This window comes from Eurypyga helias, unplaced genomic scaffold, assembly GCF_000690775.1.
Source record: "Eurypyga helias isolate BGI_N326 unplaced genomic scaffold, ASM69077v1 scaffold37376, whole genome shotgun sequence".
NCBI lineage: Eukaryota > Metazoa > Chordata > Aves > Eurypygiformes > Eurypygidae > Eurypyga > Eurypyga helias.
The window spans coordinates 22,565-47,558 of NW_010255392.1; the positions used below are offsets into that span (position 1 = coordinate 22,565).

Consider the following 24,994-nt stretch of genomic DNA (forward strand, 5'->3'; position numbering starts at 1 on the left):
GCAACACGTTTCAGACTGTATCAGTGCTCCTTGGCACTTCTAGTAGCTGGCACCTGGGCAAAGAAAAATCTCAGCCACAACTTTAGAGTCACGAAACACAGGCTGGAGCCATACGCTTAACCGAAATCCTGCTACTTTAATGCAACAGAGAGTTCCTGTTACTTCCAAAATGAACTTTTACTCCAGCATTTTCACTGAAGTTCTACTGTATGCTGGCACCAGTGGCCAGGTTCTGCTGCAACATTGTGAACAGGGGTTTGAGCACTCCAACGGGCCTTATTTCCTGTTTTAATAGAAGACAGCTGGCAAGAAGTTCAGGATGTTTACGACTTGACTTGTTTGGGGTGACAGGAACATCAGTAAGATGGCAGTGCACTAGGGTTTGAAGGCTTCTTTTAGATGAGGGGAAACAGGTGAGTAAATGCCTAGCTTCCGTTTCCTTTATACAAAGCAGTATCAGCAATGCAGTGCTGTCACCTACCTTGTTGAAACACTGTGAGCGCCTTGCATTACAAAAAAGCACTGACATTCATTCATGGTTCAAGTACTCAAGTGTTTCTGGAAGTCACCATTTCAATTTTCTGTATCTTTATACTGGTATGAGAGTTCCTTAGAAATAGTCACTAGCAGAAGTTGTGTGATAACAGCAATAAGCACTAAAAACAGCATGAACAAAACTGCTGAGAAAATCTGTGATACGAAAATAAATTATACTTACAGATGAGCCACCCTTTCTCCTTTTAGAGGAGGCAGAACATTCCCAGAACCAATCAAGCAGTTATGCACTATGGCAAGACACTGCTGCACGTCATCTCTTAAATAAAGAAGAAAACCTGATTACTTATCTGTTAAACGCATGAAAATATACAAGTAATAAACCATATTTTTGCTGGTTTTAGAAAAGCCCCTTTTTAGCTATATCACTTCTAAACACAAGAGGGAGCACTACAGCAATCATGTTTTGATCCAATTCCATTACAGAACTCCAACCTTCAGCTTTGTTTTCCAAAGCTGGTTTGGAGATTTTGGCTGTTTTTACACTCTGAAGCAGTGAAGGAAACGTCCATATAACAACAAACTAATCTCCAAACAGACAGCTTCAACCCAAAAGGTTATTTTGAAGGATTTTTATCTACATCTCAGGTAAAACCCATAAAATAACTCTCTGTCCCAAAGCAAGACAAGTCCTTCCCACCAGGAACAGGATGAGGAGATACTTTGAGTGAATATCTTTTGCAGTCTTAAGATGAATTACAATGCAACTATTTAAGCAACTTACTCTTTTTCTGTGTTAGAGAATTAAGGAAATTTTTTTTCGCTCTGTCTCATCTACAGCAGCAGCATTTAGTACACAGTTAGAAATCTTGCCCTTTGTTCTCATCACTGTGGTAAGCAGCTTTGATTGGTAAAATAACTCCTTTCAGCTCTCTGAAGAGGTTCCGTAACTGAAAGGCTTTTAGTACTCCTGCATTACTACTTATCAACTCTAAATAGAGGTATTCAGCAAAGGCTGTTAGAATTTTTCATTTTATGTTCTGTAATAGAAAACCTTAGCTCTGAAGCTCCTAAATACATTAAAAAGTGTTTGATTTCCAATTATTACTTTGTGGAATACTGAAGAAAAAAGAAATTTGACAGGTATTCAAGCTGCAGAAATACTGCACTTCGAAGCAACACAAGCTCACCTACTATCCCATTTATTCACACCTGTTACTCCCTCAGCTACTAGAGGTACTCTACTCTCACGGCTTCGTTCCCTCCCATTCCAATTTAATTTGCAGTTCATGCACTTGGCCATATTCTCCCAAAGAGACACCATTTCTTTCTATTAGGTAGCACAATGAAGCCTTAACCAAAGAAAAGTCCAATTCTGTTATTAACTAACAGCTTTACACATAAGGTGGAGGAAAGAAGCACGCAAATAAACCGACGACTCAAATAGGGAGCAGATCCTTTCTTCTTTTACTCTCAGTATACTTTCAGATTGCAGCTTGGTGGCGCTGATTTGTCAAGCGCATATTGCCTTGCAGATTAAAGATTAAAAAAAGATTACAGATTAAAAAAAAGTGGGAACTCTGTCAGAGAAATATTTCAGAGTCAGATGCACCATGCCCTGCTGCACGTTACAGCATGAGGTGTAACCTCACGTGCTGTGAGCATCAACTGAGTATATATAGCTCCAAGGACGTGAAGGTTCAACATCAGAAATAAAGAATGTCTGAGCTTTAACGCTTGTCAGCAGCTTGAGCTGAGTGATACTTGTAAACGCTTTAGCACATACTAAACTCATGATTATCTTGTGCTTAGGACAGTATCCTTGTGAAGCCATGGTTTCACACCAACAGAGTTCAAGATTGGGCAGTACTCTTGCCTCCATTTCCCTTTATGTGCCACCTCTGGGGTTTCAACACTGCCATGTTTACAGGGACACACTACGCACCTTTTACTCATGGGAAGGAAGGGGAGAGAGGCACATTTCCAGTTCTGTGCTCCACTTCACAGTTTAGGAACACAAATGACTGTGCCAAAGTAGCAGGATGAGAGGCTATAGGAAGAGCTTTTTTTATTGCTCACTGCAGCTTATTGGGAACATAATTTGTGTTATGTATTAAAAAAATTCCTTTACACCATCTGAAGTGTTGTGTAGATTTTTTTTTTAAAAAAAGAACAATTCTGTTCAAAATAATGTGTTATCCATTTTATAAAACCCACTTCCAAGTTACACATACTCCTAAGAGCTAAAAATCTTGGAAAGGTACTTAGAATAATATCCAAGACAGTGTAATATTAATTTTTACAGTGCCAGTATGGCTGGCAATCACTACTTAAACCAGACGCATTACGTGTCGCCACTAACCTGGACATTTCCAGTTCTCCAATTGCATAGTGCTCTAGTCTGATGAGCTCAGGCTGAAGAAAAGTATCCAGTAAATAAAACGCAAAGTTTATTTCCTCAGACGAAGGAACATGCCACTGGATGTCCAAGTTCCACAGGTCACCTGGTTTACCCCAGTCCTAAGGCAAATAAAGACATTTCATATCAATCAAACTGTGAAGCAAATTTTCTTTTTAAAAAAAACCAGCATTTAACATTACTAAAAGATTCCAAAGACATGAACTAGCTACTGCTGTAAAGCAGTTATCCTGACAATTCCAAGCAAAAAACCCAAGAACATGCTAAAACCAATCAGAAATCCCAAACCTACTAGAACACCTACATGTCCCTGGAAAATAGCACATACCTGAAAGGACTAAAAGGCAAAGGATTGTGTCCAATTCAATCATAACTTTGTTATTGCTTTGGCTGGACAAATTCAGAAATAGTAAGTACAACTCCGACTTTTGATACTCCAACAAAGAACATAATGGAGCTAGCGTATTTTAATAACACCTCTTTTCAGTTCTGAACCACAACCAGAAGACATATTACTTTCATTTTAAAAATGAACAAGACAGCTAAATTTTAAGTTGGAATTTCCATACATTGCTAGATCACTTGTTATATTTCTGCTTACAAAGAGCTCAGACTTGTAGAATTAACAGCACTCAAGTACTTGAAGGAAAAAAGTCAGTCTTTATTATTAGTTCACAGTCAAGGATTAGATCATCTGTAGTTGTAAAGTTACATAAAAGAACACTTTGCAGCAAAACGCAGTTTTATATTCAAATAGGCCAGCTGAAAACTGCTGCACCGTTCCATCTGCAATACTGATAAACTGACCTCAGGGTCTTAACAGCGACTAGCACACTACTTTTGACAGTTTCAGTAATTTTCAGCATTCACAGAATCATAGAATGGTTTGGGTTGGAAGGGACCTTAAAGATCATCCAGTTCCAACCCCCCTGCCATGGGCAGGGACACCTGCCACTAGACCAGGTTGCTCCAAGCCTCATCCAGCCTGGCCTTGAACAATTCCAGGGACAGGGCATCCACAGCTTCTCTGGGCAACCTGTCCCAGTGCCTCCCCCACCCTCTCCATGAAGAACTTCTTCCTGATATCCAATCTAAACCTCCCCACTTTCAATTTAAACCCATTACCCCTTGTCCTGTCACTACAGGCCCTTGTAAAAAGTACCCCCCAGCTTCCTTGTAGCCCCTTCAGGCACTAGAAGGTGCTATAAGGTCTCCCCGGAGCCTTCTCTTCTCCAGGCTGAACAAGCCCAACTCTCAGCCATTTCTCCCAGCCAAAAGTACTGCCACTTCTACTTTCATTTTACCTCAAGCTCAGTATAGAATCATTGTTTCCTGTGACTGGATATTTAAGTTAGCATGAACAGCCAAATTCTCCTGCCAAACTCCAGCCACAACTGTTTATACAGTTAAATGCATCATATATTCCAAGATGAAGAACCACTAGCAGGCACTCTTGCTTTGTATTACCTTCTTGCAGCCACACAATCATTGTAAAACACACCTCATAAAACACTACTATGTCATGCTATAAGACTACTAACGCTAAGTCAGTACTCATTTTTTGCAATCAATATGATTTTAAGTAACTTGTAATTTGCTATATGTTTCAAGGCCCAAAGCATCTTTCAATTACACTTTCCATTGCTGCTACCTATGTTCAGAAATCTCCAAATAAAAACAAAATAATATAGTTTATGATTTTTTTTTTTTTAAATTCAAATCCTCTAATCCTAAATAAATGAAAATCCTTGCCTTGATAGGATAGTATTCAGAAAGAGGCTTGTCAAAGCCACCTGGCACACTGCAGTACTCTGTGGGGTAGATAAGTGTAGCAGAACGAAGAAGATGGTGCAGTAGGTTACAAGACAGAATGTAACCCTGCTTACAGGTTAAGTGTAGGGTTCGCTGCAGTATCTTCCCAAGCTGCTCCCTGTACGGTAGCAACTTCTTTCCATCCACTCGAGTGATCTAATAGGTAAAGACAAACATTTCAAAGGTAAACAGAACTGATTTTGTTCTAGGGGAGTAAAGAGAGGATTAGACCGCTCAACCGATCCTGTACAACGTTTCATTCCGTATGTCACACGGAAATAAGACCCAACTTGCCCATGAACTACCGCTTCCACTGCTGCTGGGAAAAGTAACGTAACAACTGCAAAGTACATTGCTTCTCCATCCCATTCAAAATTCTCTAGCCATACTCATATACATTTTGAAATTAATTTTGAAGTATTTATTGTTACTAAAAGCATCTTATGCTTTTTTCCTGCATTGCTCCCTCTTTGTCTATCCCTTAATAATACATTAAATGCTTTAATTTTATTCCACATACACAGTGCATTTTTATTTTCTTCGAACAGCAGCCACATGTCCCATTTCAAGTTAGATAAGTATGCAGTGTCATTCATACGATGTTTGCTTTAACAGCAGAAGTTTAAGTTCTTTTTCTTTCAGGGGCATTAAACAGAGACACTCAGTGACAAAACATGCATGGGAAGAACATTGCAATACCTCTGACAAAAGCTGAAGATTCCAAAGTAGCTCCTTATCTAGTTCTTCATCATGTAACACATCATCATCTAGAGGAACAAGCGATAAGCACTGCTGTAACGACACCGCCGTCACGTTTTCCAAACAAGCTAAACCATAAACCAGATGCTTGCATCCTGAAAGTTTATTCCCAACCCTTCCTTATACTGCAACCTTTCAATTCATACCACACCCCCATCCTACCACAAGTTTCTTGAACTAATTTAACATCTCGAACACTTTGAGAAATTAAAATGCTTCCAGACATTCCTTAAAAGTGCCATATTTTTAAAGTATGCTCTTACAGTTTGACATAGTTCTGTTTTGAAATCACACACACACACTTGTTGGTTTGGTTTTTTGAAAGAAATAATGGACATAATTACCTTCCAATCATTGAAATGAAGTTGTGGAGAACCCAGATGTTTTAAATATTTTCATGTTAAACTAACATCAACCCAACCCAAAGCAAAAACACCAGAAGTTTTATAAACTTACTGACAGTAAGGTGAGTTATAACATTGCAGCAATGTGGTACAAACAGCTTCAAGGACTCCTCAGGGCGGCACTGGAAACAGCATCATAATTAGCCAGTTTAAAAAAAAGACAACCTATGGAGCTCTACATCAACATGTTGATAAAAACCTTCTAACAACATTATGGAAGAAGAGGGAAGAATAGGTTGTCGCTGTACTCCAACTCAATCCGGAGTCAGCCTGACATCATGATTTTTAAAAACTAAGTAAAACCTAAATTTAACATAAGTTTAAGAAAAATACTTTGTGAATTAACCTCTTGAAATGTTGCTATATGCAACCAGCCAATCTGAGAAGACAATGTTAAGAACCACCTGTATTTACATGCAAAAAGATCTTAAATAAGAAGTAGTAGTAGCATTGGCTTTTTTTCTTTTTGAAATTAGAGCTCAAGTGAAGTCAAAGCATTTTCTCTCACTTTTACTGCAGCTCGGCACATATCGGCAACCATTCGACCAGCAACTCTCGTCTCAAATATATTTGAAACGGCAAAGTTAAAAACCTTCTCCAAGGCAACCTGAAAATGAGTACAAAGAGAGGTTACCATTTTTAAAAAAGAAAACCAGGTATCAAGATGTTTGCTGTAACACAGAAGGCAGCATCTGTACATAATAATACTTTAAAAAGAGAAGACTGCAACCATGACCTCATTAAAAACATCAGAACAGAGACGGAGAAAGCAGTTCTGTAGAATGCCTTAAGCAGAGGAAGACGTGACTGCCATCACAATGAAAGCTGACAGTATTATAGAACAGAAAGATAAATGCACTTATGTGAATAGTAACTGCGCAGGAATAAAATCCTAGATGTTATCAGCGCATGGGACTTGTAACACCTGTATCTACCTGTACAACTACTGCCTCCAGCAGAAGAATAAAGGCTGCTACAGAAGCAGCAACGACAAGAGGTTTATCAAAAGTTTGTTTGCAGATTTTCATGGTTTTTTCCCCTCTTATTTATTGCAATGCTCACAGTAACACTATATCAGGAAAATACACTACAGTGTCCACTGTTACTACAATAATTCAATTACAGGAAGGTCTATAACCCCCTCCTCGCCTCCGGAGTTCATAAACAAAACACACTGAGTGCTTTAACTGGTGATGTGATAGGACACTGCTTTCAGCTGGAGACTGGAGACAATTCCCAGTGTTCACTTTTGGAAGAAAGGAGGTCAGATAAATCTTGTTGGCTAACATGAGCTTGGGGCACTTCTGAGAAACTACACAGAAAAACAGTCTTCCCTGACTATAAGTCACAGCTGGCTGAAAGGAAAACTACGCTATTTCACCTGTGAAAGTGAAGTAAAACTAAGACATCTCTCAGGCAGCAAATAAATAGGCAATTAACTACTGACTATTTAAGTGGCCAGCACATTTTAAAGCTGCTTATTGCCATCCAATACCTTGCAAGGCAAGGTGTACAGTGTAGATCACAGATGACTAATAATTAGTTTTTTTCCTGACTGTTCATTAATTCTTTATTCTCGACAATTGTTCATTAATTCTTCGCTGTCAAGTATTTAGGAATTATATTAACCAAAAGATTCTGGACAAAATCATACCCGTGGCCAATGCAACGGCTCAAAACGTACCAAACCTAGCATCTCCAAATATATACATAACGGAACGTAAACGGATTAAAACACGTCAACCCAACCTGCAAGGGAAGAATCTATCCAGGTAACAACATGGATTCTCTACCCTCCTCCTCCTGAGTTATTTTAATCCAGATCATTTTTCTGATCCCATTAGCCACATGGTTCCCTAAACAGCCCCTTTTGCCCCACTGAAGGGAGAGGGAGAGAAAAGGAAAGCAGGGGACTGGGTAGGTTAGCATTACCATCCAAAGACAAGAAAAATCACAGCCTAAGATGATAAAGTGATAAAATAACTTGTAACAATTTGTCCTAAGAGAGCATCAGGAACCCAAGAGCTCTGTACTGATGTACATAAAATCATAAAGCAAATTGGCACAAAGTCATAAACATCAACCCCTGCAGCCCTTTTTCTGGTTAAACGTTAAAGTTCACAACAGGTCGAGGAAGGAACAAAGGATCTGAATGCACCAGGCATTGACAACAGAAAATTAAGCCTCTTAAAGTTAGCAGGAAAGCCCACGCTCTACATACCTTAAAGATATCCTTTGAACACTGCGTAAGGATTGTACTGAAGGTAGAAGAGAGACCTAATTCCACCAGACTCTCGAGATGAGTCATTTTCTCCGTTTCAGTCTCCTCTCTGGTTTGTTCTAGTGTGCTGCTCTCTATAAGTCCAAAACATCTACACAAACACAGTGAGTACAATGTTAGTAAGTGGAACTTCAAAGCATTAAGTTCTTCATGCCACCTGTCTGACTACTCACCTATCCATAAACTGCAGTACAAAATCCTCGAATTCGGCAGTCGCAGAGCACAATTCTCTTTCCACCTACAGTTTTTCAATGCAAAAGAAGCACATAAGGTTGGCTTTTCTTAAGGAAACATTAATCAAAGCTTATTTCCTATATGAACTGCTTCAAAAACACTTCAAATTTTTAAGTGATACGGACTCCAGCGCATCTCCTATCAAAATCTGAAGAGTCAAGTACGCTCCACAAAACCATTATTACATTTTCTTTACACCGTCCCATCAAATCTGCTGGCCTTGATGTCTAGCCAAACAACGTCTCAGAGTGAAATCAGGCTTGCCTCCATGGATACAAACTTTGCCCTTACTACCGATCCTCCTTTCCAGCAGGAGGTCAGTGAGTGCCCAGTGTGGTGGCAGACTCGGCTCTGCCGGCGTATTCATGTTAAACATTCGGCAGACAAACTCAACTTTTGAGCGCTGCAGCTCTGGGGCAAAGGAACCTTCTTGCAGTAACTGAGTGTTCACGATCTGTGTGGTCTGCAGCTACTGGCTTCTCTCAGCTACAGGAAAAGACTTCTAGCAGCGGACAAGACACTTTGCAGCTGCAACTACCATAGCAGACACTGCTGCCGCCTCATCTGTAGTATGCCAGGTAGAGCTTTGCTATGCCTGTGCTTGAACTGCAGCAGCAAAAGCAGAATGGAAAGCCTGGTAGTAAGTAGAGAAACAAAAACTATTTCCCATTCTCTCCTGTATTTTTTGCTACATGGAAAAGGACAAAGTATTAGAGCAATGATGGAGAAAGGGAGCGCAAGGAGCTCTAAGCACTCCGATTCAGCAAATGGGAGCGGTGACCATCTCTAAAATCAAAAGGGCAGTGAAGGATAAGACACAGAAGAGGGCGACAAGGGTCACTAACTTCTCTGCCCAGAGAAACTGCGGATGCCCTGTCCCTGGAAGTGTCCAAGGCCAGGCTGGATGAGGCTTGGAGCAACCTGGTCTAGTGGAAGGTGTCCCTGACCATGGCAGGGGGAGGGACTGGGTGGGCTTTAAGGTCCCTTCCCACCCAAACTATCTTATGACTCTGTGATGTTACGCTCTCTTGACTGGAAGAGATTAACAAGCCTCTGAAGAGATGGCAATAGAATCTTAATCAGGAAAGAGAAGCGTGACTGCAGGAACACTTTAAAGAGTGAGTGAGTGTTTGGAAATTATTCCCTTTTGGAGGAGAACAGTCCTGAAGAGTTAGAGCGCATTTGTTTTTTCGAAAAATAAATAGTTGGAGAGGTGTGGGGTTTTGGTGTGTCTTTTTTTTTTTTTAAAAACACACACAAAGTTTTCATCAACAGGAGACCAAATTCCTTCCAGTCTCCCAGACAATTAACCTTTTACCTGGACTAATTTTGGCCTAGAAATGGTGTACATACATCTTACAGCAACCCCGCTGTCATTTTTTTTATTCTTTATTGTTACTTGTTTGTTTTATGGTGACAAGAAGTTTCAAATATTTAATGGTAACAAAGCTCCTGTTTTATTAGGCTCAGAAACATTTAGATGACAAGGGATCACTGGAGACCACATAGTCCAAACTCCTACTCAAAGCAGGGCAAGCTCAGAGTCCAGTTACACTGGACAGGGCCTTGTGCAGCTAAGTTTGGACATAAAAATACTGAACTGCTAGAATTTAACATCATTTCTGCAACAATCGATCACTAAGAAGCAATGCTAACAACACACGGCCAATGCACACGCTGACGTCAGTCAGCTCTGCCCCACTGACCAGAAGCTAACACACCCCTTACTTTCCCTTTTTTTGGCTGCATTTTTGTTTAACATAGTTTTTTGTATAGAGGAGAGTAGCAAACCTGTTACACTTCTGAAGAGATTATTACATTGCTAGAAATGAGGTTATAGTTTTGGTTTCAGAACTGCACAGCACTTACCTCTGAAAGATCATCTCTTTCTTGCAATACAGATGAACAATCGACTAAAGGCACCAAAGTAGAAAATGTTGCAATGAACTGGAATGTAATCTGGTGAGAGTAGCAAACAGCTCTTTAGTAAGTGTTACTGTATCCAACACATTAAAAAGCATTTGCAGTTAAGGTATAGGAGCTACAGCAAATCATTACATTAAAAAAAAAATCCAGAGCTTAATTCTTCCACCCCAAAACTTCAATAGTTATTTCTGATTTCACATATAAAACTTCGCAGTGCAAAAAAACCCTCAATTTTCTACGTAACACACTTGGTACTGAACTTTAAATTACAAAAAGGTTAACATTGTTACACTAGTTAATGCAAATTCCTGAAGATGTGGACTTTTCATATGTAATTTTATTAAAACCTACTGATAAAGGTCTTCCTATTGATCTTAAAAGACTAGGAATATTTGCTAGGAGCTTTAGAACATCTATCTTCTCAGTACAATGCTTACCACAGTCTGGTGTTAAAGATTCACCTAGCACTGTCGGAAAAGCCAAAAGCATTATCGTCAGTTAGAGCCTTGTAATATTAACTTTTTACAAATAACATCGTACAGGAACAGCATCATGCTAAGAACCTCTGGGAACACCAGTTACTTGCTTTCCTATGAACATAAAAAAGCTTTCAGAGGGAACTAGTTGGCTAACTACCCTCTAAAACCAGGCGAGACTGACACACTCACCATGCATTTGCTGAAGTCATTTGGATCCACCCCAGGCAATGCTCTCATGAGTAGAGGCAGCATGTGTGTTGGACCTTCAGGGAACCACTTCCCCCCAGACACCAGGCTGCGAGCTACTCCAATCACACAGCTTAGGGTAGCTGTGAGCTGATGGGGCTCTGTCAACGTCTCAAGTGCAGGATATGTTCTATGAAGGTGAAGAGCAGTCATATTAGGAACAATAACATTTCTAAAGTCTTAAGAGAAAATAAAAATGGATGGCAACGTGTTATCTTCTACAGAAAGGGTACGAAGCTTCCGCAAGAAAAATTCAAGCTAATTCAACAGTTCTAAAATTTTTTTCTAATCTCATTCCAATGGATTTAACGTTGCTCTATTAGGAAACGTTCCTTTCATCTGATCGTCCTATTCACAACAAATTCAGGATTAAATCATCTGTTAGCAGTTGCAGCACAGGAATTAATAGCTGCACAGGCTCCCACATTCAAACCTGTGATGATTTTCACGTTCAAAGTTCAAGCTAATGCAGGCTGTGTACTTAAAAGCGTAAGGTCCTTGTGGCAAGCGTGAAAACTTGCCTTGACTGCCTCCAGAGAGGGGATACGCTACTCAATGTTACATTAAAGTCCATACCTTTTTCTTCTACAAACCTGTTAAGTTACTGCGACTTCTAAACCTTTTTCTATGCATAACACTTCCCACTGTTATTAACAGCCTACAGTTCAAACAAGCCACAGCACTAACCCTGCCCCACGCCATTGAGAGCACAAAGGACCCACGTCTACTCAACAAACCGAATGCAGGACTGCAGCCAAGGCAAACATACCAGTGATAGTCTGAACTACTGAGAGCAGACTGAACGTCTGCTCAGAACAGAAGTAGTAGTCATACCCAATACGGGCACCTATTGCTGTCCTCTTTCCAACTGTTCTGCTGGAAATGTTTTCATATAGGAGCCGACTTCCAACTGTTGGAAATGTTTTCATATAGGAGCCGATTTATCAAGTTTTTCCAAACAGTCGAGTCAGTAAGGTATGGAACTCTGGAAGGGCTCTTCAAAACTAACTCATTTCACCACTGGTTTTACAACACGACTTGTTAAAGTACAATGGACTGCATAGGAGGGGGAACATGGAGAGGGATTAGGAAGAAAGTTTTTCACTGGGGCAGGAAGGAGTTATGTTTTCCCTTCAGAATCTCAGGCACCAAGGCATTAGCAATAGCACAAACTAAGTATTTTACATAGGCACCTACCTGAGTGATTTGCTTATGAAGTCCAAAGCAAATCACTGATGTAACAATCTGTAACGCACTCTGACACAAGACATAAATGTAAAACTTACACTTTTTACTGCCCAAACACGCAACCCCATCATTTACGTTTGGCCCAACTGAAAGCTTGTGGCTCATGAACAAAGGGTACAAAGCTGCCTTTCAACTGATCCACCCACTATGTGATACGAAATGCTAACAGAAATACACACCACTCGAGGACTACCCTATATTGCACAAGCTACAAACAGCTCCCAGAACTATTCCATTTGCCAGGTTTTCAAAAAAAACAAACCAAATAAGTAAAATACAAAACTAAGTCCTCCCTCCCTCCCTGCCCTGACTGTGGTGGTTGCCTGGGGGTGTGTACTAGCAGCTCCTTTCACTGCAAGCATTCATTCCCAGCAAGGAAATTGCTTATCATTTAATGACTGCTTTGCATATTTGTCTGTTGGGAAGGGAACAGGGAAGCTGCAATGTTTCTGCAGAACTTACTTTTCAAGTACAGGGGGAATCACTAATTCTGGACGCATCAGTGCAAGGTTCTGCAGGGCTTGGGCAGCCTCCAGGCTTCCAGTTTTACTGAACATAGCCAGAAGAACAGGTTGAATTATGCATTCTACAAAGTCTGTAACATCCTGATCAGTAAGTTTATGACTATCAGGCACAGGAGTCAACCAAGTCATTTTCTTGTAGCGCTCACGATGCAGCCTTCTGACAACGCCACTGGGCAACCTCTGGAGCAGTTTCATCAGTTTGTTCTGTTAAACACCCAAGAGATGCTATTAATTACATAGCTGTAGCAGAATCTGAGCTGCTAACTGTACAACAGACAATGAATAAATCAGTATCTTTAAATTACACAACTAGCATAAAGGAAAACTGAGAAGAGCTCTAAAATACACTGTTCACTATTTATCATTAAACTTCAATTCCCAAAATCTAACAATTATGCTGCTAGCACTATGCTTTATGATTTTTAAAAAAAAAAAAATCAAGAAAAATATATACAAAGGATATAGTCAAGATTCAAGATTATTTCTCGGTAACTGAGACATATTTGACATCATTCTCTGCACCCTGACATATAAGCAAATATCCTATCCCAGAAGAAGTCAGCTCCTTTGGCACTGCTTTGGCCAGCCTTGCTACTTCAATATGTACTTTCTCCCAGCAATCACAGGCAGATGCTTACATTCTCTAGCAGGAGACTCCACTAGCAACCACCAAAAGTTATGCATCAAACTACATACACATTAAAACTAGATAGCATTACAAATCTCTTTTTGCTTTGGTTAATCAAAACTAGATCTTGCTAACTTGAAGACAGTAGGTCAGCAACAGGAAAGCTGCGTCACACAAGTAATATTGATGCTGTACATCACCCTCCTTCAAAGTGCTGACTCTCTTTTTCCTAGCTATATACGAATTAGATGTCTAGTTTTGGGCTTCTCAACTGCACTTGTGTTTGATGTTTGAAGTGTATTCCCATTAGCTGTGGTCCTCACATCATAATAAACATATGAGTTAAATGACAGTACAACCACCTACCTTTAAAATTCAAGCCTCAAAATATTATACAACCAACCAACAATCTGGCTGTTGGAGCACACAGTACATCTATCAGCATGTTTGATTTGACAGGTTTGACCCTTGAAATTACAGCCCAAGTTCTTGTCTTGACATGCAAAATACTCACCAGCCAGCGCCCATTGTTGGAAGGATGGTAAAAAGAGGCAATGCTATTGAACAACCCAGACAAGTGCTTCTGCACTAGTTTACTTGGTCCACCCTGTTAACAATAAAACACACAATTTTATTGCGTGGAATAAGTTAAAACGAACTGGTAACACAGTATTACGAGGTACAAGTGAGCACTCTCACCACCACAATACCTCAAAGCATCACAATCACATCTGCAAATTCCCCTCCTTGCCCACCCTCAGCTCAGCAGTGTGCAGCAAGTTCTCTCCATTGGATCTGAGGAGGTTCACCCTGAAAGAGCCATTCAGTTGTTCGGCAGGTCACAAGCATGTATCCATGCTGGCTGTTCATTTCCAGAATGCCACAGACAGCGGCCATGAAATAAACCTTTCCATCCACATTCCAAACTGACAGCAAAACAACGTATTTCAAAACAAACCTTGGGCAAAAGACAGTCTAGACCCATGCTTCCGCAGTGAGCTGAACAGAACAAGCATTAATTTTAAATACATACTTCCTTAGAGCTGTGCATTACTTTTATTAAAACAATTACTAACCATCATGGCTGTGATCCACATGACTGCATGTCCTACATCATAAGCATTTGTTAACAATCTTGGAACAACAACCTGATTGCTGCCCACCGGAAGATTTAAACTCCTCAAAATTCTGGTAAAAATCTGAAAAAATAGAACAATTTGGCATAAATTTATTCATTAATTTATGGCATAAACCAGACAAATTAATTATCTAATCAATAAATTATTTTTCTAATCAAAAGGTTTCTTTCTTCTGACAACATAACTGCTATGAACTTCTTAAAAATCTGTAAGTTGAAATATTCAAAGCTCATATATACTAATTATCAAAAGAATATCATTATGAGCCATTTCCACAAGAATATGGATTAGTTAAATGAGCAGAAAGTACTTGTATAGTAAGGGGCTTTGTTGCTCTGGTTTGGAGTCAGGTGGCAAGACAAATCCCAATGCCGCCTGTTACAAAAGTCTTCACCTTCACGCGCCTAATTTGAAAAACAGCCACTGCAGCGTAAGAACCATATAGGGAATTGAGTTCTTCTCAGCACAGTAACACTGCAGACTTACCTCAGAACAAACCAACCAATCGTATGAAGTGAGAAACGTTACCTTTGGTACATATGGATCCCAGTCTATGTACCCGATGTTGTCAGTGGCCAAGCGAGCAAAAAGATTTACCAGATGCTGGAAAAAACGATAAAAGAGGGGAAAAGGCATTAGAATATATTTATAATAAAAGATGCACAAATCCCTGAATCCACAAATACAAGATAAAAGCTCCCCATGGCACTAAAGCACGTGTAATGGGAGATAGGAAGGCAGTATGTGACTATCGGTGAAGAGTTAAGATACTCCATTGCCAGATGACAGTCTCACAAGTCCAAAAGGGAAGGGAATGATACCGTCGGAAAGAGAGTTATCTAACTCAGGACTAAACAAGAACAGAGATGAAGTCTCACTCTCATACCCTGATCATGAGAAAGCACATAATCCACCAACACTCCTCTTATGAGCTTGTCCAAATAGGGAAATACCTACCAGGTCTCCAAGAGCCTTGATGCTGGTATCAGTATCCTGCAGCTATGGCAAAGCCAAAAGGAAAGGCCTTAAATAATCCTGCCTAACTCTGAGGCAAACATTCACAGAACAGTTCACCTCTCAGTCTGAAGGGCACAATAGCTTTGGGAAACAACACTAATTCAATTCAGGACTGTTACATCTGAAGACAAGCATTACACTTTGTTAAACCATCTACCTCGTTTGTGTGATACTAGGCCATACCCACTGAAAAAACAGCCTACCGTGCACAAAGGCAATTGATTCCATAGCTCCCCTCCAAACAGCCAGTCTAACTCTTGCCAAAGCACGCTGAGAGAACGTTTGCATCGTAGAGAGGCTTAAATTGGATTGCACAGTCAGAACTCGTATGTCTAATTATCTGCAGCCCAGCTTGATGAAATGAAGAGGCCTGCCCTTACGATGTGGACAAGACAGCAAAGGAAACAAGAAGAGAAAGCTCTGGGGAAAAAATAAAACCGTTGGGGCTTTCTGAGCAAACTGTCAGAATACAGTGGAAAGGGGAAAAATATCAGCGATTTTATGAACGAGTGTTGATGATTTTCTGTTAAACGGTTTGAAAATAAAACTGTTGGGGCTTCCTGAGCAAACTGTCAGAAAGGGGAAAAATATCAGCGATTTTATGAACGAGTGTTGATGATTTTCTGTTAAACGGTTTGACAGAAACAACCCAAATCACGCTATCCAAGCACAGGCTATCATCTTTTTGTCAGAAAGAGTGGACAGAAGCATGACTTTTTGGTCAGCCATCACAGAGATACAGAAGTGTCTACAGATAGTCTCAAAATTTTGGCCATTACCCCTGTTCAAACCTAGACAACTGTCAAGTGATGCAACCAAGACAGCCTTCCTTTATTTGTGGTGAAACACGCCTCAAACCAGAGAGACCTACGTAAGACTTTTCACTAAGAAACCCCCGAAACAGAATGTGTTAAAGGCAGTGCTCAGTCGTGGTTTGAAAATCAGCTTTCTCCAAAGACACTGAGAAGTCTTCCCTGTGTATATAGGCAGGAGATTAGGAAAAGGAGCCAGATGGTCAGTGAGCTTATGTTCATACCGAGTATGGAAAAACCCTGGTAACATGCCAAGTTTCAGTGCAGTAAAGCCAAGGCACAGCCCAGCTGACAAGGACCGCACCTACGCTGCTGGTGGTGCCGTCTCACGAGTGAAATCTTACTTCATTATCTAGTCATAGGAAACAGCAGAAAGGCAGGCAGAGAGGGACAGAGTAGACTATTTTCCTTGCATGCTATAGGCCAATGGTATTTTTTGGCCATGGGGAATACAGGTTCTTTACTGTATCTAAAATAAAGATGACAACAACTCATTGCAGCCATGGCAAACCATTACTACTCAAAATTAGGGATCACTAAGGACATGTTAAGATACAAAAAAAAAACCCAAAGGGACTTTCCAGAATTACACCATATAAAAATCAGAATAACACTTTGCATCATTGTAAGCATTAGCAGGCAGTCTGGAAAATGCCAGTATTCCCAAGGCTGGAAAGAAAAGCTGCCTGAGCTAGTCATTAAACAGTGTTCACCAAGCACAAGTGCAGTCTCATTTATTCAGCCAGTAATTGCTTACTAACAATCATGAAACTACTGTCTCTGTTTTCTTGCGCTAGTTAAAGCGAAAGGAAGAAACATCCATTGTATCACTGTTTGATTTCAATGCCTTGCAAGGACATTGTGGGAATACTTTACAGGGATTTTTTCTAGTGTAGGTGAAAAGTAAATACTTACCCCTTCCCATTGGGGAAGATTTTGAACAGACACCCAAAGGCCTATAAATTCATCAAACCAAAGCCTGCAAGAGAACAGAAACAAAATCATTTCCATGTTGTGAAAGCAGCTCCCTCACTGGAGATTTATCCCGTGCTTTGCCAGACAGCCTCAGCAACTCACCCCACAACTCATTCAGGAAGAACGGGGATCAACATGGACAGGCTTGTACCACTTTGTCTCCACAGCATCCTCCCTACCCCAAAACTGACCCTGAGTTCCAGTCCTTGCTTCTCTTACCCTTTTCTGATCCCCCCTTTTCATACAAGTGTCTCACCAAGAGTTTCCTAATCCACTTCAGCCTCACCATTACATTACAGATTGCCATCCCAACACAGGTAAAACAGATGAAAGGGAAGTGTGATTCATTTCCCTCTACCTTAAAATCTAAAATTTGTCCCTACTGACCAATGGTTGCAAGCATCATTAGCTTCTGTTCTGAATTCATCAGAAGCCAAGGATACAAAACCTCCACACCAGTCCCTCTATAAACTGTATTCACTTCCTTCCTTGGAAGTTTTCACTACCCCTATATCACAGATACTTAAGCTGGTTAGGTTAAAAGTATAATTAATACATGAACTAAACCTCGCTGCCTGATGTCTTGAAGTCCAGGAGTTCTACCTTAAGGACGATCGACGTACTGTCCTGTTGTACAAATGTTTCTCCTCTTAATTCTCAAACTCATTTCCCACAGTCTCACATTTCCACATCCTGACAGGGAACTGAGGAAGTCTACCTCACAATCCCACATTTGCAGTAACAGCTGCACTTTTAACCTACAGGAATGACTTATCAGAAGCTACCCCAAATTGAGCAGAAGGTAGTACTTAAAGCTGTGCTATGCTTCACCATTTTATCCTGTGGAACTACTGCTTTGGAATCAAAGTGCATTTAATACCATTCAGTTTGCTTCCTTGTATATTGTGTGCTTTGCTCTAGAACTCATTAGAGAATCAGTACTAAGATTTCCACAGGTTACTTGAACAGAAGAATGCTGACACATTTCCGTCTTGAACTCCTGCCAAAAATGCTGTTAAAAGCCACCATTCATTTTCCTGTAAGAGACAATCGCTTGCATTTGCAAGAGAATACCATACCAACAGACACTGTTACACTTACTTGAAACCTTTCTGGTGAAGTTCAGGAGGAAGGGTAGTAGGCAGAAATAGTTCAAAGTAGGTAATAGCCTTTTGCATGGTAACGTCAAACGGACACATTAAAGGCCTCCATTCATCTAGCATCTGCGCAGTGGCATCTTCGGGGAAGTATCTAACAAGGAAACCATTGAACAGACTCGGCTTTAACATCTGTGTCTTTCAAAAATGCATTTAAAACTATTAGTTCGTCCAAAAATCTTAGTTTTACGCTAAGAGCATGTACACAGGGCCAGTAGCCAGGCAGTCCTCAACTCCACTTAACATTCACAAAACACAAAGTTAACATCTAGGATGTTGTGGTGCATCATTTTAAGACCACAAATGTAATAAGATTCTTGTCTTGTTGAACCACAAAAGATTCTGTACAACGCAAAACCATTTCAGTGCGAAGGTTGGTCAAACCAAGCAACTACTATTCACTTTTGGTGCAACATAAAAAAGATTACTTAAGGCATGAGGAACATCTATTGGAAAATGGCAAGAATTTCCTTTAAAAAACAGTAACATCCATGCAACACAGTATTTAAAAAGCATACCAGATACAACTGTTTATACAACATCATCATTGAAGTTGATACGGGAGCAACTGAAAGTACCTTTATCAGTGTCCCAACCTTAAGCCAGAGTTTTCAGAAGACAAACAACATAGATTTGTTTTTAAAACACCCTACTTCAGTGGCTTCTGTATTCATAACAGACACCAGGAAAATCAATATTGATCACTAAGGGGGGGTTTATTTAGCTACAAACCCACATATATCTGGGAAAACCGTAAGGTTGTTTTATCCTGATGTTCCTCATACTAAGTGTGTGTTGAGAAGAGCATCTCCTATAGGAACACTCAAAAGAGTAATGTCAGCATGCAAACCAAGGGCTCCTATGAAAGCAGGTAACTAGCGATGGCCACAAAAAGGGGAAATAAAAGAGAACAAGTCTCTTTGCATCTCTGCAGGATCTTAAGCTGCTAACAACAAAGTCAGTGCAGAGGGCAAAGGCACACACATTCCCAGCGAAGGCAGAGTACAAAAGATCAAAAGCAATGGTGGCCTTAGCTAGTAATATCCCAGCTTAACTAACTACTAACAGAATTCCAAACAAGGCTGTTAAAAAAACCCACAACCTTACACTTGGTTTAAATATTATACTGTGGAACATGCCTGTCCTTTTGTTTTAAGCAACAGCTGATCAATGAGTAGTGATCACTCATAATGCAGTAACACAGAAAAGTCTCTACCCTCCACCCCAAGCTGTTTAGAGGAGCTGGGACATCAACAGCCAAGGGATGACTAGTAGGGTGGAGGTCTGGGCTTTTTTTTTTTTTAAACACTCTTCTTCCTCCTCTTGCAGGAATATTAAATATACAGGCTTAAAACCCACCCCACACACAAAAAGCAACAAACACTTACGGTCTGCAGCTCTTCACAAGAGTTTTCAGAACACTTTCTACAGAACTGAAACAAGAAAGAAACCACGTGGGATCATGTATTACCCAATTTCAATGACAGCATAAAATAAACAACCATTTGCTGATCTTTCCCTCAAGAACTAAGGTAAATAATGCAATTAGATGTCTTCTGTGAACATGCAGTAGCTAATCACTTTCTACACAGACCTCATCATAATGATTAAAATTGCTCTGCTAAACTCCTGATTCTACTTTTCATATACCACTCTAATATTTATTGTGTTTAAGAGTGAAGAATTATAAATTTTTTAAGTAATATCCTGCATTTTACCCATGAATAACCAGTAAAGTAACTTCTTAGGGGAAACTGAAAACGAAGAGAAAAAAAAATGGATTTATGGACTTCATAAATATTTGTAAAATAAAGGCAACAGGCTTCAGAAAGTTATTACTATTAGACTCCAAATGCCATATCTGTCATTTCCAATCTGGTTTTGGGTTTTGTCCAGTGGTTCTAAGAGAGAGAAGTGAACTATCCACAAATCAATGGTTATTTCTTTAGCTTCCCTCACAATTTACAGCTGATTTTAAACGCATTTTCATCCATAGCAAGAAAACTTCTTTGACAAATCATTTTAACAGGAATTGTCATAGGATGCCATCAAACCACTTCAACTGACTAAATAAAGAGGAGAGAGATCAGTCGATCAATGGAACCATAAAGGTAGTAAACTGTCGTGGTTCTTCCAATCTGCTGTTTGTCGCAAGACGAGCTCAAGACTAAATTGCACTTCTACCAAAAAACCATTCCCTGAATGGGAAACAAAAGGTTCTGGCAGAACTTCCTACATATTTTATATGTAGCTTATGTACTTTTAATAAAAACCCAGGATCCTTTAGTTCATCGTGAAAACCTAACATACAGAAATGCTCTTTTGATCAGAAAAAGATGATGCAAATGTATCATCTTTAGAGTTTTACCAAAGATCAGTTTAGGTCAAAGGATTTTGAGACACACAAGTACTGAGCATGCACACACTCTCTCTCTAGTCCTACACAAAATAAACTGATCCCACACAAATATCAAGTAGATAAAACGCTATGTCCCTTCAACACCTCAACATTCACTGCAAGCCAGCAAAAGCCCAACCAGCCCTCAGAACACCACTTCAAGCAGCGCCCTAAAAGATGCAAAATTCGGTATGTTTTATGCAACAGCATTGAAGTAAATCCATGACCTGTCCCAGAATGAAAATTTTAAGCTGACTGACAGCTTCTAAAATTTAATGAGGAATGGTCAACCATTCCTTAAGCAAAAATAAGATCAAACTCTGCAAGAAGCTCACAAAGATTCTGTGTTAAAGTGAATATTGTTCTTGAAAGAGTTAGAAAATAGGTAACAGTTGTTCCAAGAGTACATAAAGCATGAACTAGCAACATTCCTTTAAGAGCATTAAAGATTAACGTGAAAAATGTTTCTGTGACAAAACAAACAAAAAAGCTATCCCCATCCTATCACACTCCACTGAAGTAAACTACTACTGAGGAGAACCTGAAGATGGAGGAATTGTAAGACACACTGATGCCAAAGATCAACACGTCTTTCAAATTCACAGGTTTTCAGTCAGATCTCAGCATTGTTAGGGCAAGAGAGCAAAGGAGAAAGATTGGAAGGGATGTCCCCCTCCTGCCTTCTGATCACAAAGTTAGAATGGAAGCTAGAATGAAAAAAACCCACCAGCAGACAATTTTGTACATCAGAAAACTTCCATCTAAGACACAGTTAAACCACACACCAGTACAGAAAACATCTTGTAAGATGCCCACTTGATGACTATTGGTTAAGAAAGGACAGGACAATACAGCTGCGGAGAACAAGAGACCGCTGGTTACTGTTTTCATTATCCCTTGGAACAGACTTTCTGCGTACCCATTACCGCATAATTGCTCAAAAACATCTGTTTATTGCACTCACAAATTTCTATATGCTACTCTAACCCTAAACCTAGCCAGGAATTAACAGAGTACAGCACCTATGTACATAAACCAGACTGGACTGGATCGGCCTACCGTAGTTTGTACCCTTGTACACTGAATATTTGGATAAGGTATTAAAACCTTTGGAATCAGGAGACAATGAAGCCACTTACACTGGAAGGCATCGCCTACTGATTATTGCAACAGCAGCATATTTAGTGAGATAAAGGAAAATTTCTCAGCCTGTTCACTTTTCTTTGCTTTTAGTTCCACCCTATTACCTCAAGTATTATTAGCTTAATATTATTATTATTTCTTGCCACACGGATGTGCTAAAAGACACCCAATAATACCATTAACCCATATCACTAGTCATCATTTTGGCACTACATTATTATATACTTCTTTTGGAAAGGATGTGATCATATTTAATTTGAAAATGCAGGAGGAAAAAAACTCAGATTTACAAAGACAAACTTGTTTTAGTCTAAAAAATTAACATCTAAACTGACAATGTTGACTCTTACATTATCAAAAAGTAATAAAAGCAGAGTTTTCAGTTTTTCAGGCCCTAAGTGAAATTCTAGCCCTGCAGCGGCAACTCCGTTATAGAGCTTAACTTAAGATAATGAAAAGAGCAACCAGCTATAGTTTCATAAATTCTTTCAGTGAATTTCTAACTACAGTGAGCCAAATAGCAATCTGTCATGGGATTAGTACAACTAAAAACGTCTTCCTAAAAAACCCCACACAAAGCAAAACACACTGCCCATTCCACTTCCACCAATTTTCTGAATTTATATATACACCAAAACTGCCGATACTATTCTCACTGCAAAAATTCACAGCAAACTCGTCCAATACAGAAACTTTGTTCCACACTTCTCAGCTACAAGGTTGTCGCTGGGTGTATTTTCCAGAACCTATTACCTCACTGCTAAAGCACTTTCCATGATTTCATCGTTTTTAATAGCAAGGTACACTTACTCGGTAACATGCCCTCCTGCACCAATACTGATTTTATCCACCTCCAGACACAGCAACTACTCAAACATCAAATCTGCCTTTTGTTTGACCCTTGAAATATCTATGCTGGTTAAATGAGTTAGCATATAGCCACTGTATCAGCCACTTCACACACGCTCCGTCTTGTTCCCCAATTAGAAAGGTTCACATACAGTGCGACATTCTCATAAACAGTGGTGTCATGTTAACATGGGTTTTCTGATTTATGCAGAGAATTACACCTGTGTGACAAGTGTTACAGTCTAACAGAACATGCAGAAGATTACACATCGGCCAGAGCTGAACAGAACAAAAAGTCATTCTTACCACCTATGTAATACATTAAGCACAAATGTTTTAGGTGAAGACAAGCCTGGTCGATATGAACTGAATGTAAAAAAAAAAAATAGAATTAAAACAGTACTTAAATTAACAGCCAGAAAACAAATCAACTCAGCTTTTCAAAAATATATCTCTTGACTTCCACCAAAAACATCCCCATCAAAACTGATGTTGAAAAACGTAAAAAACACCGTATGAGAACACATCGCACTGCATTTTAAGGTGGAGTGTCTGATATCTAGTGCAGTTACTAAAAGCTGAAAGTCTCAGACAGACCATCACCACTGATCTCTGCCTACCAGCTTTACTTTCTTCTTCACCTTGGAAAAGCCACTTCCCCCTGCGCTAGGGTCTCTCACAGCAAATGAAGTGTGACCAGTCAACATCCCCACACAGCAAAGTATGCAGTTTCAGTAGGTGCTGGCATACGCCTAAAATAACCCAACTAAAAAAGGCTCTGCTCTTTTGGATTTCCACTGGCAAGTAATAGCTACGGTTAGCAAAATAATGCCATCGGGCAAAATAGCACAATTAGAAAAATTATTTTTCCAGCTACGTAGCCACGAGAGAAGTTCAGCGTGAAACGCTCCATCACAAGTCACAAGGCTACAGCTACTTTCTGTTCATGTCACCTATCAGCAACAGGATCTTCCACTCCGCAGAAGGAAGCGGCGTAACACTTCAATATCCCTTGACAGACTTTTTTAAAGCCAATTAAGTATTTTCACCTGCATTTCTTCACACGGAGTTTCCATTAAATAAACATAATGAGTTACCTATGTAATATATTTTGTCATCTCTAATTTATAGAGCAGGACCTTCTCTAATTGGAATTATGAGAAAAACTGTAATTTTGCGAATTTGACAGATGTGGAGGGATTGACAGCGTAAACAAAGCAAAGAAAACAAGTTTTTCCTCTTTTAAAATCACTAGAACATTCCTAAAACTCTTAACTGCGGGAAAAAAAAAATCATTTGCCCATATTCTATCCCTTGGGGGGGAAAAAAAAAAATGCACACACACATATGTAGTCCCTATAGTGTACATCACTTTTCTTTGCATGCATACTGATCTACACCTCCATTCCAGCTACTGGGAATGCTTACAGTACATATATCTAAGAACAGTACCATTGTTATTTTCCCAAACCCTTACCGTGTTATAAAACTGAGCAGTAGGCATTTGAGTATCATCAAAAACTTAACATTAGTTCTGTTAAATTGTGGCTTATCATCCTAAAATAAGTTGATCAAGACCCATTCCGGCATACTGAGAAGTGAACTCAAAGCAAATTCATGGAGGGGAACATCGTAACAATTCATTGACAGAAAGATATATATGACTCAGTAACTTGCATGCGACTGCTGAACACGCTTCACGAAAACGTCAGCCAAGTATTTACTGTGTATCAAATTCCAAATATTAAAGGCAAATTTCAAAGTACTTTCAAGTATTACAGGTACTTGTAAAGCCCATCAAATGTTATAAAACACAAACTTACTTGGGAAACCAATTTAATCCAAGGTGTTCTGTTTTGGAGTATAATATCCTTTCCAACATTTCATAAAGTGGTCTCCATGGTAACTCTAAATCATCCCTGGAGAGCAGTTCTTTCTTCCTAATAGAAAGAAACAACCCAACGAGCATTTTAGGATTAAACATTTACAGTGACACACTGCACATCAGAACACCCCAGGTCACTGCTCTGAAGTACGCTTATCAGCAGG

At 39.7% G+C, this 24,994-nt stretch overlaps 1 protein-coding gene across 1 annotated transcript in view; it reads right to left on the reverse strand.

The window, feature by feature from the left end:
• PSME4 (proteasome (prosome, macropain) activator subunit 4) overlaps positions 1 to 24,994 on the reverse strand; it is a 47,559-nt gene that overhangs the window by 22,068 nt on the left and 497 nt on the right. The window contains exons 2-19 of the mRNA XM_010153315.1: positions 24,769 to 24,885; positions 19,944 to 19,988; positions 18,500 to 18,649; positions 17,339 to 17,402; positions 15,123 to 15,197; positions 14,532 to 14,654; positions 13,970 to 14,062; positions 12,766 to 13,031; positions 10,999 to 11,185; positions 10,274 to 10,363; positions 8,344 to 8,408; positions 8,111 to 8,261; positions 6,398 to 6,496; positions 5,942 to 6,011; positions 5,426 to 5,493; positions 4,667 to 4,882; positions 2,858 to 3,015; positions 719 to 814 (exon numbers count right to left, since the gene is read on the reverse strand). Of these exons, the coding sequence (XP_010151617.1) occupies positions 719 to 814; positions 2,858 to 3,015; positions 4,667 to 4,882; positions 5,426 to 5,493; positions 5,942 to 6,011; positions 6,398 to 6,496; positions 8,111 to 8,261; positions 8,344 to 8,408; positions 10,274 to 10,363; positions 10,999 to 11,185; positions 12,766 to 13,031; positions 13,970 to 14,062; positions 14,532 to 14,654; positions 15,123 to 15,197; positions 17,339 to 17,402; positions 18,500 to 18,649; positions 19,944 to 19,988; positions 24,769 to 24,885 (2,133 nt within the window). The remainder of the gene's footprint in view (positions 1 to 718; positions 815 to 2,857; positions 3,016 to 4,666; positions 4,883 to 5,425; positions 5,494 to 5,941; positions 6,012 to 6,397; positions 6,497 to 8,110; positions 8,262 to 8,343; positions 8,409 to 10,273; positions 10,364 to 10,998; positions 11,186 to 12,765; positions 13,032 to 13,969; positions 14,063 to 14,531; positions 14,655 to 15,122; positions 15,198 to 17,338; positions 17,403 to 18,499; positions 18,650 to 19,943; positions 19,989 to 24,768; positions 24,886 to 24,994) is intronic.